At 37.9% G+C, this 20176-nt stretch overlaps 1 protein-coding gene across 2 annotated transcripts in view; it reads right to left on the bottom strand.

Moving 5' to 3' along the window:
- The window catches only part of slc29a3 (solute carrier family 29 member 3), a 31296-nt gene that overhangs the window by 3266 nt on the left and 7854 nt on the right, over positions 1-20176 (bottom strand). Inside the window, exons 2-5 of one of the 2 annotated variants that reach the window (XM_017462034.3) lie at positions 19466-19766; positions 12440-12522; positions 11176-11402; positions 4438-4600 (exon numbers count right to left, since the gene is read on the bottom strand). In XM_017462034.3, the coding sequence (XP_017317523.1) occupies positions 4438-4600; positions 11176-11402; positions 12440-12522; positions 19466-19699 (707 nt within the window). In that variant the 5' untranslated portion in view covers positions 19700-19766. The remainder of the gene's footprint in view (positions 1-4437; positions 4601-11175; positions 11403-12439; positions 12523-19465; positions 19767-20176) is intronic. The other variant, XM_017462033.3, reaches the window with a different exon arrangement.

Raw genomic sequence — 20176 nt, 5'->3', positions numbered from 1 at the left:
GGAGTCGACATCTACAACGTTTTGAAGAACTACTGCATGAAAAAAAAGCATGCCACTTGAAAAGCTGGTGTCTATGACAACAGACAGAGCTCCAGCCGTGATAGGGCGCCACTCGGGAGTTGTTGCACATTGCAAGGCCGACCCAGACTTTCCTACATTTCTGAACTACCACTGCATCATTCATTAGCAGGCGATCTGCACTAAGGTTATGAGTTTTGAGCATGTCATGAAACCAGTTGTTCGGATTATCAACTTGATCCGAGCAAAGTCCAAACAACACAGATGTTTCAAACAGTTTCTTGATGAAATTTCTGCAGAGTATGGCGATCTCCTCCTTCACACAGAAGTCAGATGGTTGAGTAGGAGTAAGGTACTTCACCGCTTTATTTCCTTGCTGAGTGAAATTAAGGCTTTTATGGAAGCAAGGGGGGAGGACACTAACCTGTTGTCTGATGCTGGATGGCTGCTTGAGCTTGCATTATTGGATGATGTGACAGAGAAACTGAATCAGCTCAATCTTCAGTTACAAGGTAAAGACAAAACCATATGTGATAGGATCAGTGCTGTGAAGGCATTTAAAGCAAAACTGTAATTTTACCTTCATCAATTAAAAAACTAAAGATTGCAACACTTCCCCTCATTGGTAACGATGCTAGAAAGCCATGCAAATGCAACCAAAGTTTTGGATGTACTCAAGTATTGTGACCTCCTGTCCAGGCTTGGGCAGGAATTTGAGGAAAGGTTCAGTGATTTTGAAAATCTTGAGCCATGTGTGGCATTTATTGCCAACCCTTTCATGGAGATAGACATTGTGAATTGTTCAGTGAACTGGTGAACTGTTCAATGTCAATGCTGTAGAGATGGAAATGGAGGTTATTAATCTCCAAAATCATATCCAGCTGAAATCTCAGCAACATTCACAACATTTCTGGAGTCTGGTAGACCCAGAAAGCTACAAGAACATTCACCAAGCTGCCCTCAAAGCATCTGCTTAATTTGGATCTACATACCTTTGTGAAGCAGCGTTTTCTGATATGAAATGTGATCAAAACTAAATTCAGAACAAGACTGACAGATGAACATTTAAATGATTGCATAAGAGTGAACCTAAGTGCATACACACCAGCATATACCTCCCTTGTGGAATCAATGCAGTGTCAGTCAGCTAATTAACTGTAAATAAGTGTGAATGCTTCATGTCATACTTGTGGCCCATCATGCACTTTTCTCATTTACCATGCATTCTCATTCATGTGATATACATTTTAGTTCAGAATGCAGGCCGCCATTTGAAATGCTACTGCTGTTTATATTCGAGTTAATTTAGTTTGGACTTTCATTAATGTATATATGTAAACAACCAGATAGTTATGTGTAGACAACTTTAACAAAGTGTGCTGTTTTCCATAAAGAACTGTATTCTCCGATTCTGTTTTCTTCTCTGACTCCTTGAGGTGTATATCAGTTTGTTAATTTGAGAGTTATGATACATTATGTGAAAGATTGTAAGTATTGTATGACATGAGTAGCTCTCAGCCACTTTCTTTTTTTTTTTTTTTTTAAATAGCTCTCAAATGAAAAAAGGTTGGAGACTCCATACTCTCTGTTTGAATGTAATACTTGGACGTAAATCCTTTGCAGTCAATGAGTGCCTGAAGTCTGAAACCCATGGACTATGGACTACTGTCTTTAGTTGCTGCTTGTTTGCGGGTCTTTCTGCCTTCAATTTTGTCTTCAGTAAATGAAAAATATGCTCAATTGGGTTGTGCTCAGGTGACTGCCTCAGCTATTTAAGAACATTCTATTTCTTTGCCAAGAAGCTCTTGGGTTGCTTTTGTGGTATGTTTTGGGTCATTATCCATTCCATACTATGAAGCAATGTCTCAGGTTTGCAGCATTTGACTGAATCTGAACAGAAAGTATAGCTCTATACACTTCAGAATTCATCTTGCTACTTCTATCAGCAGTCACATCATCAATAAACACCAGTAATCCAGTTCCATTGGCAGCTATACATGTCCATGCCATAACACACCCTTCACCATGTTTGGCAGATGATGTAGATTGTGGATCATGAGCCCTTCCTTTCCTTCTCCATACACTCCTCTTCCCATCATTCTGGTACAAGTTAATCTTGGTTTCATCTGTCTTGTTTCAGTATCTTGTTCCAGAACTGGGCAGGCTTTTTAGGTGTTTTCTAGCAATGTGTAATCTGGCCTTTCTGTTCTTGTGTTACCAGATTTTGTTGTGAACTTTGATTTACTTTGGGGAGATAAAGAAAGGAGACCTGTTGAAATTAATGAGTGAGAAGTTGAAGAGCTGCATTTGGCTTTTGTTTTGCTAATAATACTGGTTTCTGGAAGAAAAAAAAAAAAGGAGTATAACAGAGTATAAAGCATTTACAAATACAGTGTGTTGCTGCATCTGTCTGCTGCTTGGCAACCACTCTGTTAAATGTTGCTGAAGAACTACATTGCTTGGCGAATAATGATTTTATCAATAAATTGTTGCTTTTTTGTTGCTGTGTGTTTATTTTATGAAACCTTGCCAGGTATATGTAGTAACCATTTTACAAAAGCAATAAGCATTGTGAGGTTGTGGTTTTTAGAAGAGCTAAAGGGGTTTTAGGCACACCACTCCTTAGCTGTTTTAAAATCACTGTAAACCACAGCTTCTTGGGGCTTATTGCTTTAGTAAATCATAAAGGGTTAATGCAATTTTTTTTTTTTTGGTAAACCCCTAGAATTAAAGCTGAACATCTACACTTCAATCACATCTTGACCGCTTCATTTCAAATACAGTGTGGTGGTGAACAGAGGCAAAAATATAATTGTGTCACTGTCCAAATACTTATGGACCCAACTGTAGTGGTACCTTATGATATTTATGTTTACTGGATTAAAAATAATTAGTGTTTCTGTACAACACAAATTCTGTACAATGATTATACAAAACTGCCATTCAACCACATACACATTTTTCCCAGTTGCTATCTATAGTACCCCCAAAAGCTTGAGAGAAACATGTCTTATTTGTGTTATATTTAATTGTGGCTCACTGAAAATATGTCACAATGCAATATTCACCTTTTTAATTGAGAGAGACAATGTGTTTTTGTGTACATCTCAGATTAGATTATGGATTAATCAAATGGATTAATGGAAATTAACTGGATTACATATTTGATCTTTAGTAAGATTCTCAGCCACTATAAGATAGATGGTGGTTCCCCAATATCCAGCTAAATATATAGCTAACAGGAAAGTGGTTAAAACATCTTGCTAATAGCAGCACAGATGTACATCACTGTTTTAGGTGTTTATTTTCTGTCTTCTGTATTAGAGTTCGTTTAAAAAATGTAATAAAATTTAGATTTCCAAACTGTCATTTTTCCAATATTTTTTTTTTTACTTCAGTCCTAGACCACTATTCAGATAAAAACATCAAGGCTGTTGGACCTGCACAAAGAGAAACAAGTGAGAGCCAAAGTGTGCAGAAAAAAAGGATTGTTGGAACTTCCTTCAGTCTGTTTTCTTTATAAAACCAGCTAACATTATACTGCAGAATACTAATGCTATTTTAAAAGTTAAAGGTTTGTTTTTATCATTAGAAATTGCTTTACATGTGCCTAAGACATTTGTCCAGTACATTATTTGTTTGGTGAAGCGTTGCATGAATTAACCTTACTTTCCAAACTAGCCTCACTTTCAGTCACAGACCATATAACCTATAAGGCTCTAACCAAATAGTGTGTAGTTAGCATGCAGTCCTGAATCAAAATCTGAAAAAGACTAAGCCAGGTAAACTAAGGATGTTTTCACAGGTGTTCGTTATTATTCTGAGCCCAAATCAGAACAAAAATTATACTTGAATCTTTTGCTATTTGGTCAGAAATATGGCAATGGAAAAAAGGCATACACACCTTCGCAAAACGAGCGCATGTAGCTGGTACTAAATAAAGTAAAGTTATATGAATACCTAGTTTAAAATATTTTGAAATCACTTCCAGCCTTTCTCTTTTTTGTCAGTCATTCTAAATATCCAGTACACGTGGCCTGTCCACAGAGCTACAGCACTGTCCTTTGTCTCTTTGCTGCATGTAGCCCAAAATACATGGCATATTTCGTTCACTTCCTGCTGGATTATGCCATTAGACCAAGACCATAAGACCAAGACTAAAAATGGCATACATGGTATTAAAGAGCTGTTACTTTGACTTGTACTGATTAATGGCAAACTAAAGAGTTAAGATAAAATGCCTTTCAGTTATCAGTTTAACTGTGTGCTTTCTGGAAGGAACTATTTACATTTGACAGACTACATGAATTGGAAGCCAATCACTTCATTCTAAAATGTTTTTAGCTTGTAAGTTTTCTTTTGAAAAGAGAGCAACACAAAGTAATGCCATCAGTCACATGATAATGGAGGTTTACACACCTGGAGTAGGCCAGTTTGGGCAGCATCAGGTACATGATGATGCAGAACAGAATGAAGATGTCAGCAGTAAGGAAGTAAGCTAATGCACTGCTGGTCACATCACTTGCTGCAGCCAGATCCACTATGGATGCCACTGCACTCAAAGTGCCACCCATGGCTTGACCTGCACTCATACATGCGCGCACACACACACACACACACACACACACAATCTTATAATTCTTTTGTGGACCTTCCACTGGCATAATTATTACTGTAGCTAATGAATACTATGCTGTTTTGGCAGTCAAATATCAACAGAAAGTTAGATTCATCACATTCTTATTATGTGGGGACATTTGGTCCCCACCAAGAAATAAAAACATGCCCACACACCCACCCAGGGGATTCATCCATCCATCCATCCACACACACACACACACGAGTAGAGTGTACAGTCTGTGACTGATGAATACGTTGACTCTTTTGTAACTTAATTTTTGGTATAAGAGTTGTATTTATTAGTTGTTCCAACGGTTAAAATTAGCTAGTTACCATAATGCAACCTGAGAGACAGTTCACATAGCTTGCAGGCCTGCTGCCATTAGTAGTCATTAGTTCATTCATTCATTCCACTTTAGTAACCATTTTATCATGATCAGGGTTGCAAGTGATCCGGAGTCTATAGTGGGAACATTGAACACAGGGACGCAGTCTGGATAAGACCAGACACCCCCCCCCACCCAAATTGTTGGCTTTTTTTGACATATTTGGACCAGCAAACATTTGCTCATCTTTGAAACAGTGCTTATAAATAAACATACTTGAACAAAACCACAAGGAAATTTTTTAAATAATTTATTCAACAGAAATATCAATAGATGTGATATTCTTCTTTGGAAAAAGTAAGTATACACTTGGCCTCAGATGTTAGTATTACACCCTTTAGCAGAAATAACTGGGCGGCTGTGGCTCAGGTGGTAGAGCGGGTTGCCCACTAATCGTAGGATTGGCGGTTCGATTCCCGGCCCACATGACTCCACATGCCGAAGTGTCGTTGGGCAAGACACTGAACCCCAAGTTGCTCCCGATGGCAAGTTAGCACCTTGCCTGGCAGCTCTGCTACCATTGGTGTGTGAATGAATGGGACAGTGTAAAGCGCTTTGGATAAAAACGCTATATAGGTGTGCCATTTACCAAATAACTACTTGTAGGCGTTTTACATATTTGTCCACCAGGCTTTCTCAAAATTTTCACCACTCTTCAATGCAATATTCTTTCAGCTGTAAGATGTTTGTTTTTTTTGTTTGTTTGTTTTTTTTGCATGTACTGCCTGTTTCAAATCCCCCCAGCAACAGGTCAATATGATTCAAATGTGGGCTTTGACTAGGCCATTCCATAACCCTACATTTCTTCTTTCTGAGCCATTCCTTGGTGGATTTGCTAGTGTGCTAAGGATCATTATCCTGTTGAAAGGTCCACTTTCAGTTCAACTTTGCCTTTCAGACAGATGGCCTCACATTATCTTCAAGCACTCTGATATGATACAGAATTCATAGTCGAATCAATGAATGAAAGCTGTCCAGACCCTGAGGCAGCGAAGCAACCCCAAACCATAATATTTCCACCACCGTGCTTCACAGTTGGTACGAGGTACTTCTCCTGAAAAGCTGTGCCAAACAGTCGTTTGAAATCTGCACCACTTGTAGATGATTTTCCTTGCAGTGGAATGATATATGTCAAATAATTTGGAAATCTTTTTAAATCCCTTGCCAGACTCATAGGCATACACAACCTTATATCTGAAGTCCTTAAAGAACTCTATAGATCTTGGCATGATGACACCACACACCTCAATAGCAAAGGGAACACCAGATGCTAGATCTTGTCACGTAATGAGGGTTAGGACGGATGCAATTGCAGTTAAGAGCTTTACTGAAGTGTATAATATCCAGAGGGCAAGACAAAATACATAAACAGACAGGCAGTGGTCACATGATCAGGCAAACTGTACAAAACAGGCAAGGCAGATAATCAAGGTCAAAGGAGTAAACAAAAAAACAACAGGATAACAAAGACTAGTTCAAGGGTTGGTATACAACAAGAGAAAAGATCAACTGAGCATAATACTTCGCAATGGCTCTGTGTGCATGAGTCTCTTAAGTAGTGTGGTGTGATTGAGAACAGGTGTGTGTGATTAATCCTCAGGAGAAGGTGACGTGTCTGTGTGTTCCACTGGGTTGTAGTCGTCTGTCAGGTTTGTTGCGGTTTAAATAAGATATGTTCCACCTGTATTCCATAAGCAGGTCCTGATCACAGGCAACCAATCTTGAACACCTGATTCTAATTTTATGGATTTGACGGTGTGATAAATGTAGGGGTGTACTTACTTTTTCAATGTGTCAGATCTGTTTTTTGTTCATTTAAATTGTGAAATTTTATTTATTTATTACAAAATGTCAATTTTATGTCATTTGATAGAGTGCATCACCTTTATTAATAGGCACAGTTTCAAAGAGGATCAAATGTTGGGTGTCTAAATATGTCAAAAGAGCCAAAGCCAACAATTTCCATGGGGTGTACTTATTTTTTCACATGACTGTACCTACTTGCGATACAGGTGTATGCAAAATTTTCTGCACTCTACTGGCCAAATGACATATTTTGTTGATTTGTGAGGTGAAATATATCTACAGTGGGGGAAATAAGTATTGAACGTGTCAATTTTTTTTCAGTAAATATTTTTCCAATCAGGTTCTTCACAAGAAATTTCCAGACATCGGTATTAACTCAAGAAATCCGCAAATATAAAGAATTCACAACATCAAAGTCCATAAATAAAGTTGTTTGTATAAAAGTGGAATGACACAGGAAAAAAAAGTATAGAACACGCTAAGAAAAAGCAGTTCTCCAAGGCAAGGTAAGGCAAGGAACCAGCTGAAATCTGTAAGTAGTTAGAAAATAATTATACCTCCTATCTGTGCAAAGTAATATTAGTTGGGTTAGTAAACTGATTGTCTATAAAAAGGCTTTTCATTATCAAGGTGTCACACAAGAAACATCTCATGATGGGTAAAAGCAAAGAGCTCTCCCAAGACCTTTGCAACCTTATTGTTGTGAAACATATTGATGGATTTGGATACAGACGTATTTCAAAACTTCTGAATCCTGCAGGAGCTCCTCGCAAGATTTCTGACCAGGGAGTCAGAAGAATAGTCAGAAGATTAGCCCAAGAGCCAAGGACCACTCGGAAAGAGCTCCAGAAACACTTGGGGCAGCAGGTGCTATCGTCACAGAGAAAACAACAGGCAATGCACTCCGCCGCCATGGCCTCTATGCATGCTCGCCCTGCAAGATTCCATTATTAAAGAAAAGGCACGGTGAAGCTCATTTAAAGTTTGCTACATCGCATTTGGACAAGTCTACGAAATACTGGGAGAGTGTAGTCTGGTCAGACGAGAGCAAAATTGAACTTTTTGGCAGTCATACTACACACCATGTTTGGAGAAGAAATGGCACTGCACATCACAGTTTGGGGCCGTTTCATCACATGGTACTGGCAGACTTCATATAATTGAAGGAACGATGAATGGAGCCCTTTACCGGGAGATTCTTGAGAAGAATCTGATGTACTCACTTTTGTTGTTGTTGAGGGGTGTACTCACTTTTGTTGCCAGCGGTTTAGACATTAATGGCTGTGTGTTGAGATATTTTGAGGGGACAGTAAATTTACATTGTTACACAAGCTCTACACTCACTACTTTACATTGTAGCAAAGTGTCATTTCTTCAGTGTTGTCACATGAAAAGATATAATCAAATATTTACAAAAATGTGAGGGGTGTACTCACTTTTGTGAGTTACTGTGTATGTGTGTATATATATATATATATATATATATATATATATATATATATATATATATATATATATACACATACACACACACACATACATATACATACACATACACACACACACACACGCAAGAAAAAGTATGCAAACCTTTTGGAATTTCATGGTTTTCTGCATAAATTTATCATAAAATGTGATCTGATCTTCATCTAAGTCAAGGGTATTGACAAATATAATGTGCTTAAAATAATAACACAAAATAAATTCTGATCCCTCATGTCTTTATTGAACACACTGATTCAACATTCAAAATGGCAGTGGAAAAAGTAAGTGAACCCTTAGAATTAATAACTGGTTGACCCCGCCCCCCTTCCTCCCCTTGGTAGCAATAACCTCAACCAGGCATTTCCTGTAGCTGTGGATCAGACCTGCACATCGTTCAAGAGGAATTTTAGCCCATTCTTCCTGGCAGAACTGCTTTAGCTCTGTCATATTCTTTGGACGTCTCATGTGTATGGCTTTCTTCAAGTCATTCCATAGCATCTCTGTTGGGTTGAGGTCTGGGCTCTGACTTGGCCACTCCAAAAGGCGGATTTTGTTTTTCTGAAGCCATTCTGTTGTGGATTTGCTCCGGTGTTTTGGGTCGTTGTCCTGTTGCATCACCCAACTTCTACACGGTTTCAGCTGACATACAAACATTCTCACATTATCCTGAAGAATTGTCTGATATACTTGGGAATTCATCTTCAACTCATTGATTGCAAGCTGGCCAGTCCCTGATGCAGCAAAGCTGGCCCAAATCATGATGTTTCCTCCACCATACTTTATGGTTGGGATGATGTTTTCATGCTGTGCCCTTTCTATGCCAGATGTCGTGCTGTGTGGTTTTTCCAAATAGTGCAATCTTAGTTTCATCAGTCCACAAAACATTTTGCCAATACCCCTATGGAGTGTCAATGTACTCTTTTGCAAACTTCAGGCATGCAGCAATGTTCTTTTTAGTAAGCAGTGGCTTCCTTTGTGGTGTCCTGCCGTAGATACCCTGCTTGTTCAATGTTTTACGTATTGTAGACTCATGTACAGAGATGTTAGCCAGTTCCAATGATTCCTTCAAATCTTTGGCTCTCATTCGGGGTCGTTTCTTTACCTCATTGATGAGTCTTCATTGTGTCATTTTGACTGGGCGCCCACTTCTTGGTAGAGTAGCAACAGTCCCAAAGTGTCTCCATTTGTAGAATATTTGCCTAATTGTAGACTGGTGAATTTCTAAAGTCTTTGAAATCACTTTGTAACTCTTGCCAGCTTTATGTAAATCAATAATTCTTGATCATAGATCCTCTGAAAGCTCTTTTTGGTGAGGCATGGCTCACATAAGCGTGTGCTTCTTGTGCAGAGCAAACTCCAAAAGTTTGAGGGTTTTTTAATAGTCAAAGTAGCTGTAGTCCACACCTCCAAACTCATTTTCTTAAGAGACTCCAGGTGTGCCTAAACCTGACTTCACTGGGCTTTTTTGAGGTCATTAACTCAAGGGTTCACATACTTTTTCCACAAGCAGTATGAAATTTTTTGGTTGTTCTCAATGAAAGATCAGATTTTTTTGTGTCATTATTTTAGGCATATTATATTTGTCTTGACTTATATGAAGATCAGATCACATTTTATGACAAATTTATGCAGAAAAACATGAAATTCCAAAAGGTTCACATACTTTTTCTTGCCACTGTATTTGTTGCTCACCCTCTAATGTTAACTGTGCAATAATCCATTGATCACTTTTCTGTATATAAGTTGTTATATATACACATGAGCTGTTACTTATCTGTATATATTCATATTTGTATTCATCTATACATAGCAAGTGAAGAAGATAGCCTGTTCTAATGAATAATGTTTTCTTCATGGCAATGGTATTCCCTAATGGCAGTGACCTTTATCAGTAGAATAATGCACCCTTCCACACAGCAAAAATTGTTCAAGAATCTTTTGAGGAACATGAAAGAGTTTAAGGTGCTGACTTGGCCTCAAAGTTCACCAGATATCAATCCAATTGAGCATCTGTGGAATGTGCAGGACAAACAAGTCCAGTCCATGGAGGCCCCACCTCGCAATTTACTGGACTTAAAGGATCTGCTGCTAACGTCTTGGTGCCAGATACCACAGCTCAACTTCAGAAGTCTTGTGGAATCCATGCCTTGCTGGGCCAGAGCTGGTTTGGTTACACAAGGGGGACCTACACAATATTACGCAGATGGTTTTAATGTTATGGCTGATCGGTGTATTTTCAGATCTTCAATCAAATGCTTAGAGGAGTCCATGGTTGCTCATTGTTAGCACAAAGTTTGAAGAGTCAGAATTTATTATACATGGAATTGTTATTCCTAATGACAAATCTTGACCTTCCTAATGAGAAAATTACTTAATAAGTCAATTAAGTTCTGACACTTTACAATTGGAAGGGAGTCCAAACTTTTGCACATGCCACATTTACTACTTTAAGTCCATCAAATATAAAGTAACTGTGCATTAACATATGCAGAAAAAAAATTGTTAAAAAAAAAAGAAAAAAGTTTGCAGCAGTTCTGTTTAATTCTTTTCACTTAAATAAATGAATAAAACAAATAATTTGGATAGGAGTGCCCAAACTTTTGCATGCAACTATGCAAACTAGCATTTGCAATTAAAAGAAAAAGAAAAGAAAAAGATTGCTGATCAGTTTGATACTTCAGGTTATGTTTCCTTGCAGATTCTTCAAGTGCTCTGCATCACTGTGCCTTCAGTCGTGTGCACTTTTTAAAAATTGATCTGAATAAAAGCATCTCTCAAATGATTGAAAATTCTTTTCAATTCTTTTACTGGTAAAATCTGTAAGGTGGATGAGAATTTGAGGTTTAAACTGCAGTTCTACCTGATATGAGTGCTTGTGAAATCCTCATGGGGAAATGTGCACTGATGCCGAACATGCTGCCACTGAAAATGTTAGAGGCTCCACTGACCAGCGCAACACTGGCCAAAGTACCACCTAGGAACTTCTCTCTACAGCCAGACACATCCATCTTCACCAGCACTGTAGTGACTATGAACACGAGCAGGATGACAGCCAGAGAGAAAAGGATCCGAACATCAGAGGACAGCCTTGCACACACACAAACACACACAGTCAGCCAAAGTGAATAAAAATGCACGGCTGTGTGCACATATATGTGAGCCCTATATTGTTCAGCCAACTTCACTCATTTGATGGCCTCAGTATTGGGAGGGGGGGTGTTTCCATTAGAAGTTTAGACTTCACTTTTAATAAATGTAGGGTGTCCCAAAAGTCTCCATATATAGAGGGCTATGTATGCCAACACCACATCAGCTGTGCCTTCATCAATGGATGTTCATGGATGTCTACATCTGGGTTGGTCTGTAACACTTATAATCTTTTTGAATTTGTTAAGAAGTTTGGAAACAATGTTGTGTTTGATGTGCTTGCCATGTTTCCTGTTAAAGTCCATCACAATCTTGCAACAGCTTCCCGATTGAGCCATGTGAATGATTTCAATACATTCTTCTTTTGTGAAAGGGATTCTTAAAAGCTATCTGAAAAAAAATTATAAAATATAAATCAAGTATGAAATTTTTTAAAGACATTTTGTTTAAAAGTCTTAATGTCCCCTATGTATGGAGACTTTTGGGACACTTTGTAGACTGAACATTCAAAAACTGAATGATTCCATAAGTACTGGGAGCATACCATTTTTGTATCTCTTTCCTTTTATGACTTGCAAGTGAACACAGTTAAAAGTGATTTTTGGGTTTGTTTATGTTGGTAGATCTCAGCCTAAATGCAATTAACCTCTGCAGTGAACAACAAAGAGCTGGCTGTTTCAAATTTTCTTTATTGAATGTGTTAGAATGGGCCAGTGACTGTCTAAGAGAAAGATGATGTTACAGCAAAGTAAATGGGTTGTAAATGTGTTAAGCTTTCTGACAAGGCTTGGGTTAAAGTTCCTTGTGGTCAGGGAACCATAGAGCAAAAATATCTTCTCAAACAACATATCAAGTAGAACTGAGAAGCTATGCAATTTTCTTTCATATACAACCTACTGTGTCATTTCAAATATAAGTCACTGCTGGATTTCTAGTAACTGGAGGCTGATAAATCCTCGACTAAATGAGTGGACTACCTGTTCACTAGGAGGTAATTGAGGACTAGGCACAACACTGAAGGAACAGTGGATGTAATGGTAAGGTAGCTCTCGAAGTAATCCTGCAGAGGGAGAGAGAGAGAGAGAGAAAGAGAGAGAGAGAGAGAGAGAGAGAGAGAGAGAGAGAGAGAGAGAGCGCTAATTTATTAGAAAGTACACATTAAATAAAATACAAATAGTAGAAAGAGACTGTAATATAATAATCTAATAAAGTAATAGAAAGAGAATGTTAATAATAACAATAGGTCGCTTTTATCTGTTCTTTCATGGAATGCAGTTCAGACTGCTTAATATAAAAACTAGACAGCCCAGTAAAACACAACAATAATGCTATTTTACTTAGTAGGAGGACAAACTGACAGATAAATGAAATAATAGTAATTATTTTATTTTAGTAAGATAAACAAAATCTGTAGTATATAGGGACGTCATGATACCAAAAATCTAGTAGTTGGTACCAATACCACCAAAAGTACATGATACTCAATACCAAAGTCGATACCACAGTGTGGTATGGGGGAAAAAATAATTATTTATTTATTTTTTTAAATTTAAAACTCTCCTGGAGGACATCCTCCTCTGGCTGATACTGGCAAAAAGAAAGAAAGAGGGATATTTTAGTCATCAAATACTGTCTGACAATGACTAATAAAACATTGGAGGCTACAAGTGCTAAGGTGCACTCTTAAACATGCCCGCACGCACGCACACACGCACGCCCACACCTTACACTCTGAATGCAAGCATTAGTTTAAATTCACTGATTTGCTGGCAGGCTAAAAAGATTTACTAAAACCATTAACAGTTCAATAATTATTAGTGACCTTAGGCTCCATTTTGCTGACAGGATACGGGCTGAATGTCGATGCATGGTGGCCCATTGGGAGGTAGTTTATAACATTGCAATGCGTTAGAGTCATTAACAAATAACTGGCTATCGCAAATATTACATGGAGCATAACGTTAGCTGGTTCAGGTGCTTCTCCAAATTCCAGGTGTTTCCTTGCACACCGGCTTCAGAGCATCAATTATATGTTTGTTGTCATCCGCCTCGAATGCGAAGTATTTCCATATTTGACACTTACCACCGCTCCTCTCAACGAGTCGGGGAGGAGCTAAGCTTCTTCTAAAAACATCTTCTGTAGTTTTTCCCGTGTGCTCGTAGGCATTGTTCTTCTTCTTTACCACTTGTGGACCGACTAAAACACTTGTATGTATTTGCTGCCCCATCAGTTCCGGAAGAATTGCAACCTCGGTACCTTCATTACAAAAGATACCTAGGCTACTGCAGAAAAACAAGTACCATTACATTTTAAGAATGTTGGTACCGACTTGGTACCGAAGTATCGGTTCTCATGACATCCCTAGTTGAATATAATGCCTTTAAGAAGAGTTTTTTAAAAATTAATTTTAACTGGAACTGAGCTGTGAAATACCACTAAATATCATACTATTACCAGGTTATAGCAATAAAGCCATAGTGAAAAAGACTGGATAAGTCACAGATTGGTTCACTACTTGTGCACATGACCGGCACGTGAAGGCAATACGCTCCCTCTCACACACACACTATTGCAAAAGAGACACTTTTTTGTGTTGCTCATATGGTTCACGTGAATGAAAGTGGAAGTGAAAATGTGTGGCACAACTGAGGCTGAAGCAACCAGCAAAACTGATAGATAAGCCATTAAAACCACAGAAACTGCCAACACAGTGGACTCAGGATGGTACAATAGGATCAACTGGACTTAAATTCCATATACAGTATCCTCCGAAAGTACTGGAACGGCAAGGCCAATTCTTTTGTTTTCGCTATACACTGAAGACGTTTGGGTTTGAGATCAAAACATGAATATGAGATTACAGATCAGAATTCAGCTTTCAATTCCTGATCTCAGATAATCAAACAAAGACCAGACAGCTGTATATGGGAAATAAGAAAGTAATTTTGAAGCTGAGAAAGGAGGAGGGGGGAAAAACAAACAAAACAAAACAAACAAAAGAAAAACCACACACACACACACACACACACACACACACACACAAAAGCATTGAGCATAACCAATACAACAATGGAAAGTCCTAAACAAGAAACCACCGGTGTATTAATTGGACATGGAAACAGGTTGGCCATGAAAAACAACAGCAGTTGATGACAGACACATTGTGAGATATGTGAAGAAAAACCCAAAAACAGTAGTCAGTGAGATCACAAACAACCTCCACAGAGCAGGGGTGGAGGAATAACAATCCACCATTCGAAGACTTCAAAAGCAGAAAACCCCCAATACAAACAACAAATAAAATAAGCTGCAGTACAAGACTGGAAAAGTATCACAAAAAATGCAACAGTTTGGTGATGTCAGTGTTCCTACAAATTTTCAAATACAAAATGTGCCATGTTCTATATCGTTTAACACATCTACATATAATTACCAGGAAATTAAAGCTTAAATTCTAAACTCTTTTCTCATGTTCATCTTTTGTTATAAAACCCAAATGTCTTCAGTCTACAGCTAAACAAAATTAATGGGCTTTGCCATTCCAATAGTTTCAGAGGGGATTTTATAAGCACTTATCTCCTCAATACAAAGCCTTCTATCTAGAAGACTCCAATTTTGCCTGCTATCATCCAGTGTCCTCAACTAATATTGAAACCCTTGGTAGATATGACCAAAGAAGACTGACTTTATTGTTTAACATTTTGATGTTTTGTTAAAAGAGTCACAAAAAAACTCTGCTCTCATGGATATCAAACAATTACAAACACAACACAGGTTAATAAAATATATTTTATATATATATATATATATATATATATATATATATATATATATATATATATATATATATATATATATATATATATATATATATATCTTTGTTAAAAATAGGTGTGAAAATTATTGGCACCCCATGAATTCATATTGTGAATTTTCTATACATCTGCATAAATATTACCTAAAACAGATTTTCCTAAAAGCATACAAAGAGAACCAAATAAAAAAATTTGACAAAAAATGTACTTGGTCATTTATATAGAAAGAAAATGAAGAATGAAGAAAATGATCCAATATTACATATCTGTGAGTGGCAATAGCATGTAAACCTCTACGATTAGCAGTTAATTTGAAGGTGAAATTGAAGTCAGGTGATTTCAATCAATGGGCTGACACTCGGGTGTGAATGAGCACCCTGTTTTATTAAGAACAGGGATCTAGCAAAGTCTTCACAACACATGTTTGTGGAAGTGTTTCATGTCACCTACAGAGGAGATTTCTGAGAACTTCAGAAAAAGAGCTGCTGATGCTCACCAGGCTGGAAAAGGTTACAAATCCATCTCTAAACACTTTGGACTCCTTCAATCCAGAATCAGACGAATTGTGTAGAAATGGAGGAAAGTAAAGACCATTATTACCTCCCCAACAGTGGCCAACACACAAATAGCATTCCAAGAGCAAGACGTGTAATAGTCCATAAGGCCACAAAGGAGCCCAGGATAACTTCTAAGCAACTAAAGGCTGCTCTTACATTGGCTAATGTTAATGTTCATGAGTCCACCATCAAGAGAACACTGAACAACAACGGTGTGCATGGCAGGGTTGCAAGGAGAAAGCCACTACTCTCCAAAAATAGAGTATTGCCAGAACATTACTGCCAGCCTGCAGTTTCCTAAAGATCATGTGGACAAGCCAGAAGGCTGATGGAAAAATGAGATCAAAATAGAACTTTGTGTTTTAAATGAGAAGCGTTATGTTTGGAGAAAAGAAAACACTGCATTCCAGTATAAGAACCTTATCCCGTCTGTGAAATGTGGTGGTGGTAGTATCATGGTTTGGGCCTGTTTTGCTGCATCTGGCCAAGATGGCTTGCCATAATTGATGGAACAACGATTTCTGAGTTATACCAAGGAATTCTAAAGGAAAATGGCAGCACATCTGTTCATGAACTGAATCTGAAGAGAAAGTGGGGCATGATGCAAGACAGTGACACTAAGCACACAAAACATTCTACCAAAGAATGGTTAAAGAAGAATAAAGTTGATGTTTTGGAATGGCCAAGTCAATGCACTGACCTTAATCCAGTAAAAATGTTGTTGAAGGGCCTGAAGCAAGCAGTTCATTAAGGAAACCCACCTACATCCCAGAGTTGAAGCTGTTCTGTACTGAGGAATGGGATAAAATTCCACCAGGACTTATCAACAGTTACCGGAAATATTTAGATGCAGTTATTGCTGCACAAGGGGGTCACACCAGAAACTGAAAGCTAAGGTTCACATAATTTTGCCACTCACAGACATGTAATATTGGATCATTTTCCTCAACAAATAAATGACCAAGTATGATATTTGTGTCTCATTTTTAATTGGGTTATCTTTATCTACGTTTAGGACTTGTGTGAAAATCTGATGATGTTTTAGGTCCTGTTTATGCAGAAATGTAGAAAATAAAGGGTTCACAAACTTTCAAGCACCACTGTATATTTGAAGTATATTCCCATTGATATTTTACTTTTTTTAGTATACCTGCGTGACAAGGAACAAGATATTGTTCATCCATGACTTTGTTTCACAGGGATATAAATATGACGTAACAGGTAGGCCAAATTCCCTTAGTGATTCATAATGGGTAAGACAAAGAAACATAGCTGTGATGTGTGGCAAAAGGTTGTTGAGCTTCACAAAATGGAAAGTGGCTATAAAAATTAGAGTCGCAACAACTAATTGATAAAATCTATTATGAAAATCATTGTCAACGAATCTCATTATCGATTAGTTGGTCTGCGTGGCACGGGGTACATTAACTCATTACGTTACTTCTGTTCCGAAAACACGCATCGGAGAGTATATACTATAGTTGTGTCTCAAATGAAGTACTATACACTTACACTATGTATTATGTACTCTACAGTCTAGTGTATGAAGCTTAGAAAGGTAACATAGTCTCAAACAGAACATTAGCAATTTTTTACTAACCGGAAGTACAAGCTGCTTCCTAGTCGATGGCGCATTACGTCATACACACGTAATCTGACGCCACTAGCTTTAGCGGATACCCAGAGTGACCAACAATGACTTTCTTCAGTTTACAGATTATATAAACATTAGCTTTTATTCCCAACATGACCTCAGTCACCATCAGACGGAGTGACTGAGGAAGAAAGTGTGCGACCTCCAAGTCCTCTAAGGCAGGAGAGCATTTTATATTAAACACTGTGTAGAAGATCAAACTTTATAAATCAGAGATTGTGTAGCACGCACACACGACAGTGATGCACAAGCACAAACTCATGTTTGTATCCAAAATAATATGTCTAAAAGCAGTGAGTAACAGAAACCACAAGGTACAGTGAAAGTGAGTTTTTATTATTAATTTAAGACTGTAGTTTAAATCAGTACTTTTTGTGCATCCATAAAAAAGTAAATACAAGTTTATATTATACATAAGTATTTATGCATGATTTTTTTATGGAAAAGCAATGAATTAAACTACAGTCCTAAATTAATAATAAAAACTCACTTTCACTGCACCTTGTGGTTTCTGTTACTACAGTCCTAAATGAATAATATATATTCTGGTGTGTGTCTGTGTGTATTGGGTTCTTTCCAGTCTTATATAATTAGACAAACAGCTGTGTAAAGTTTTAGGCTGAAGTTTATATTTGTTTGTGGATTTTATTTTAAATAAATGAAAAAAATGGTACTGAAAGTTTGGCCCCCCCATCCAATTAATTGAAAAAAATAATCAGCCAATCAATTATGAAAATAATCATTAGTTGCAGCCCTAATAAGAACATAGCACAAGCATTGAAAATGCTAATTTCCACCATCAGGCCAAAAATTAAGAAGTTCCAGTCAACTGGAAATGTTATGAATCAACTTGGAAGAGGACGTGTGTCTATATTGTCTCAATGCACTGTGAAGAGGATGCTTTGAGTGTCAAAAAAATCTCCAAGGGTCACAGCTGGAGAATTGCAGAAGTCACTTGCGTCTTGGCTCAGAAAGTGTCAAAAACTACAATATGAAGTCACCTAAATCACCACAAATTGTTTCAAGAAAAAAGTCTACTCTCATCCAGGAACAAACTCGGGCATCTTCAGTTTGCCAGACACTACTGGAACTTCAAATGGGATTAAGCTTTTTGGCAAAAAAAAGTTTTGGTGTACACAGAGAGGTAGCCATATGGAAAAGTACCTCATGCCCATGGTTAAATATGCTGTTGGTGACTCTTTAATGTTTTGGGACTGCTTTTCTGCCAGAGGACCTGGATATTTTGTTAGGATGCATGGCATCACTGACTATCAAATAACAGATAATAAATGAAAACCTGACTGCCTCTGCCAGAAAGGTTAAAATGGGCCATGGTTGGATCCTCCAGCAGGACAGTGATCCAAAACATACATCAAAATCAACACAAAAATGGTTTACTGACCACAAAATCAAGGTCCTGCCATGGCCACCCCAGTCCGCTGACTTGAAACCCATAGAAAACCTGTGGGGTGAGGAGAAACTGAAGAGAAGAGTCCACCAGTGTGGACCTCGAAATTTGAAGGATCTGGAGAGATTCTGTATGGGGGAATGGTCTCAGATCCCTTGCCATGTATTCTCCAACCTCACCAGACATTATAGGAGAAGACTCAGTGCTGTTATCTTGGCAAAGGGAGGTAGCACAAAGTATTTACTAAAAGTATGCCAATAATTGTTGCACAGCTATGTTTATGATTTTTATATATATATATATATATATATATATATATATATATATATATATATATATATATATATATATATATAAAAAACCTGTGTTCTGTTTTCTATCCACGAGAGCAGAACATTTTTGGGAATTTTCTGAACGAAAGATCAAAAGGTTAAACAATAAGGACAATTTTTCACAGCCTTCTTTGCTAATATTTACCAAGGGTGTGAATATTAGTGGAGGGCGCTGTATCCTCCAAAACTGGTGGTTTAGCCACTAGAAAGACTGACTGACTCACTCAGTCACTCACGCTGAGATTAGTGTGGAGCTCTTCATGGCTGGCTGGGCTGGAACTGTTGTTTAGCTTGTAGAGCCAGTAATGCTTCGCTGTGATGAAGAAGTTCCATGGCAGCAGCGAGCCAATTCCCAGCACGAAAAATATGCCATAGACAAGGCAATAGGAGTCATGTGGCTGGTGGCGGGCAAGCAGAGGCATGCCCCCGTCCTCCTCAAGCTTGACCTCTGACCTCTCCTCATCAGACATGGTGGGGTGGTGTGTTGGGCTGTATAAGGAATTCAGACTTCGCTGTAGGTGTTTCGGACCATCTATCCTTCAGGAAGAAATAAAAAGGGGGGAGGATAAAGGAAAGAGAGAGAGAGATCAAATAAAAAAAACAGAGATAATGCACAAACTTTAACACGCACACTGTGCGTGTTTGCACATAATGCAAATTTACCAGAAATGTTCAAATGAACCCTGAAACCATAAGAATGCCTGACTTTAGACTTTGGATTAGAATTTTTCATTTAAAATGGAGACTTTCCCAGTTGTTCTGTAAATAGAAGGTCAGCTTGTGAGTTCATGAAACAGGACCAATAACTAAATCCAATATGCAAATAATCAGAGGATGGCATCGTCCTCAGAAATAAACGATGTGCTAAGCATGCTAACCATATCAACTAATTTTAATGATGAACAAAATAGTTTAGATTATTATAGCCATTTTAAACTTATTGCAAT

The sequence above is a fragment of the Ictalurus punctatus genome, chromosome 3, assembly GCF_001660625.3.
Source record: "Ictalurus punctatus breed USDA103 chromosome 3, Coco_2.0, whole genome shotgun sequence".
Classification (NCBI taxonomy): domain Eukaryota; kingdom Metazoa; phylum Chordata; class Actinopteri; order Siluriformes; family Ictaluridae; genus Ictalurus; species Ictalurus punctatus.
The sequence above is the reverse complement of the archived record's forward strand: the minus strand, read 5'-3'. Positions and strand labels throughout refer to the sequence as shown.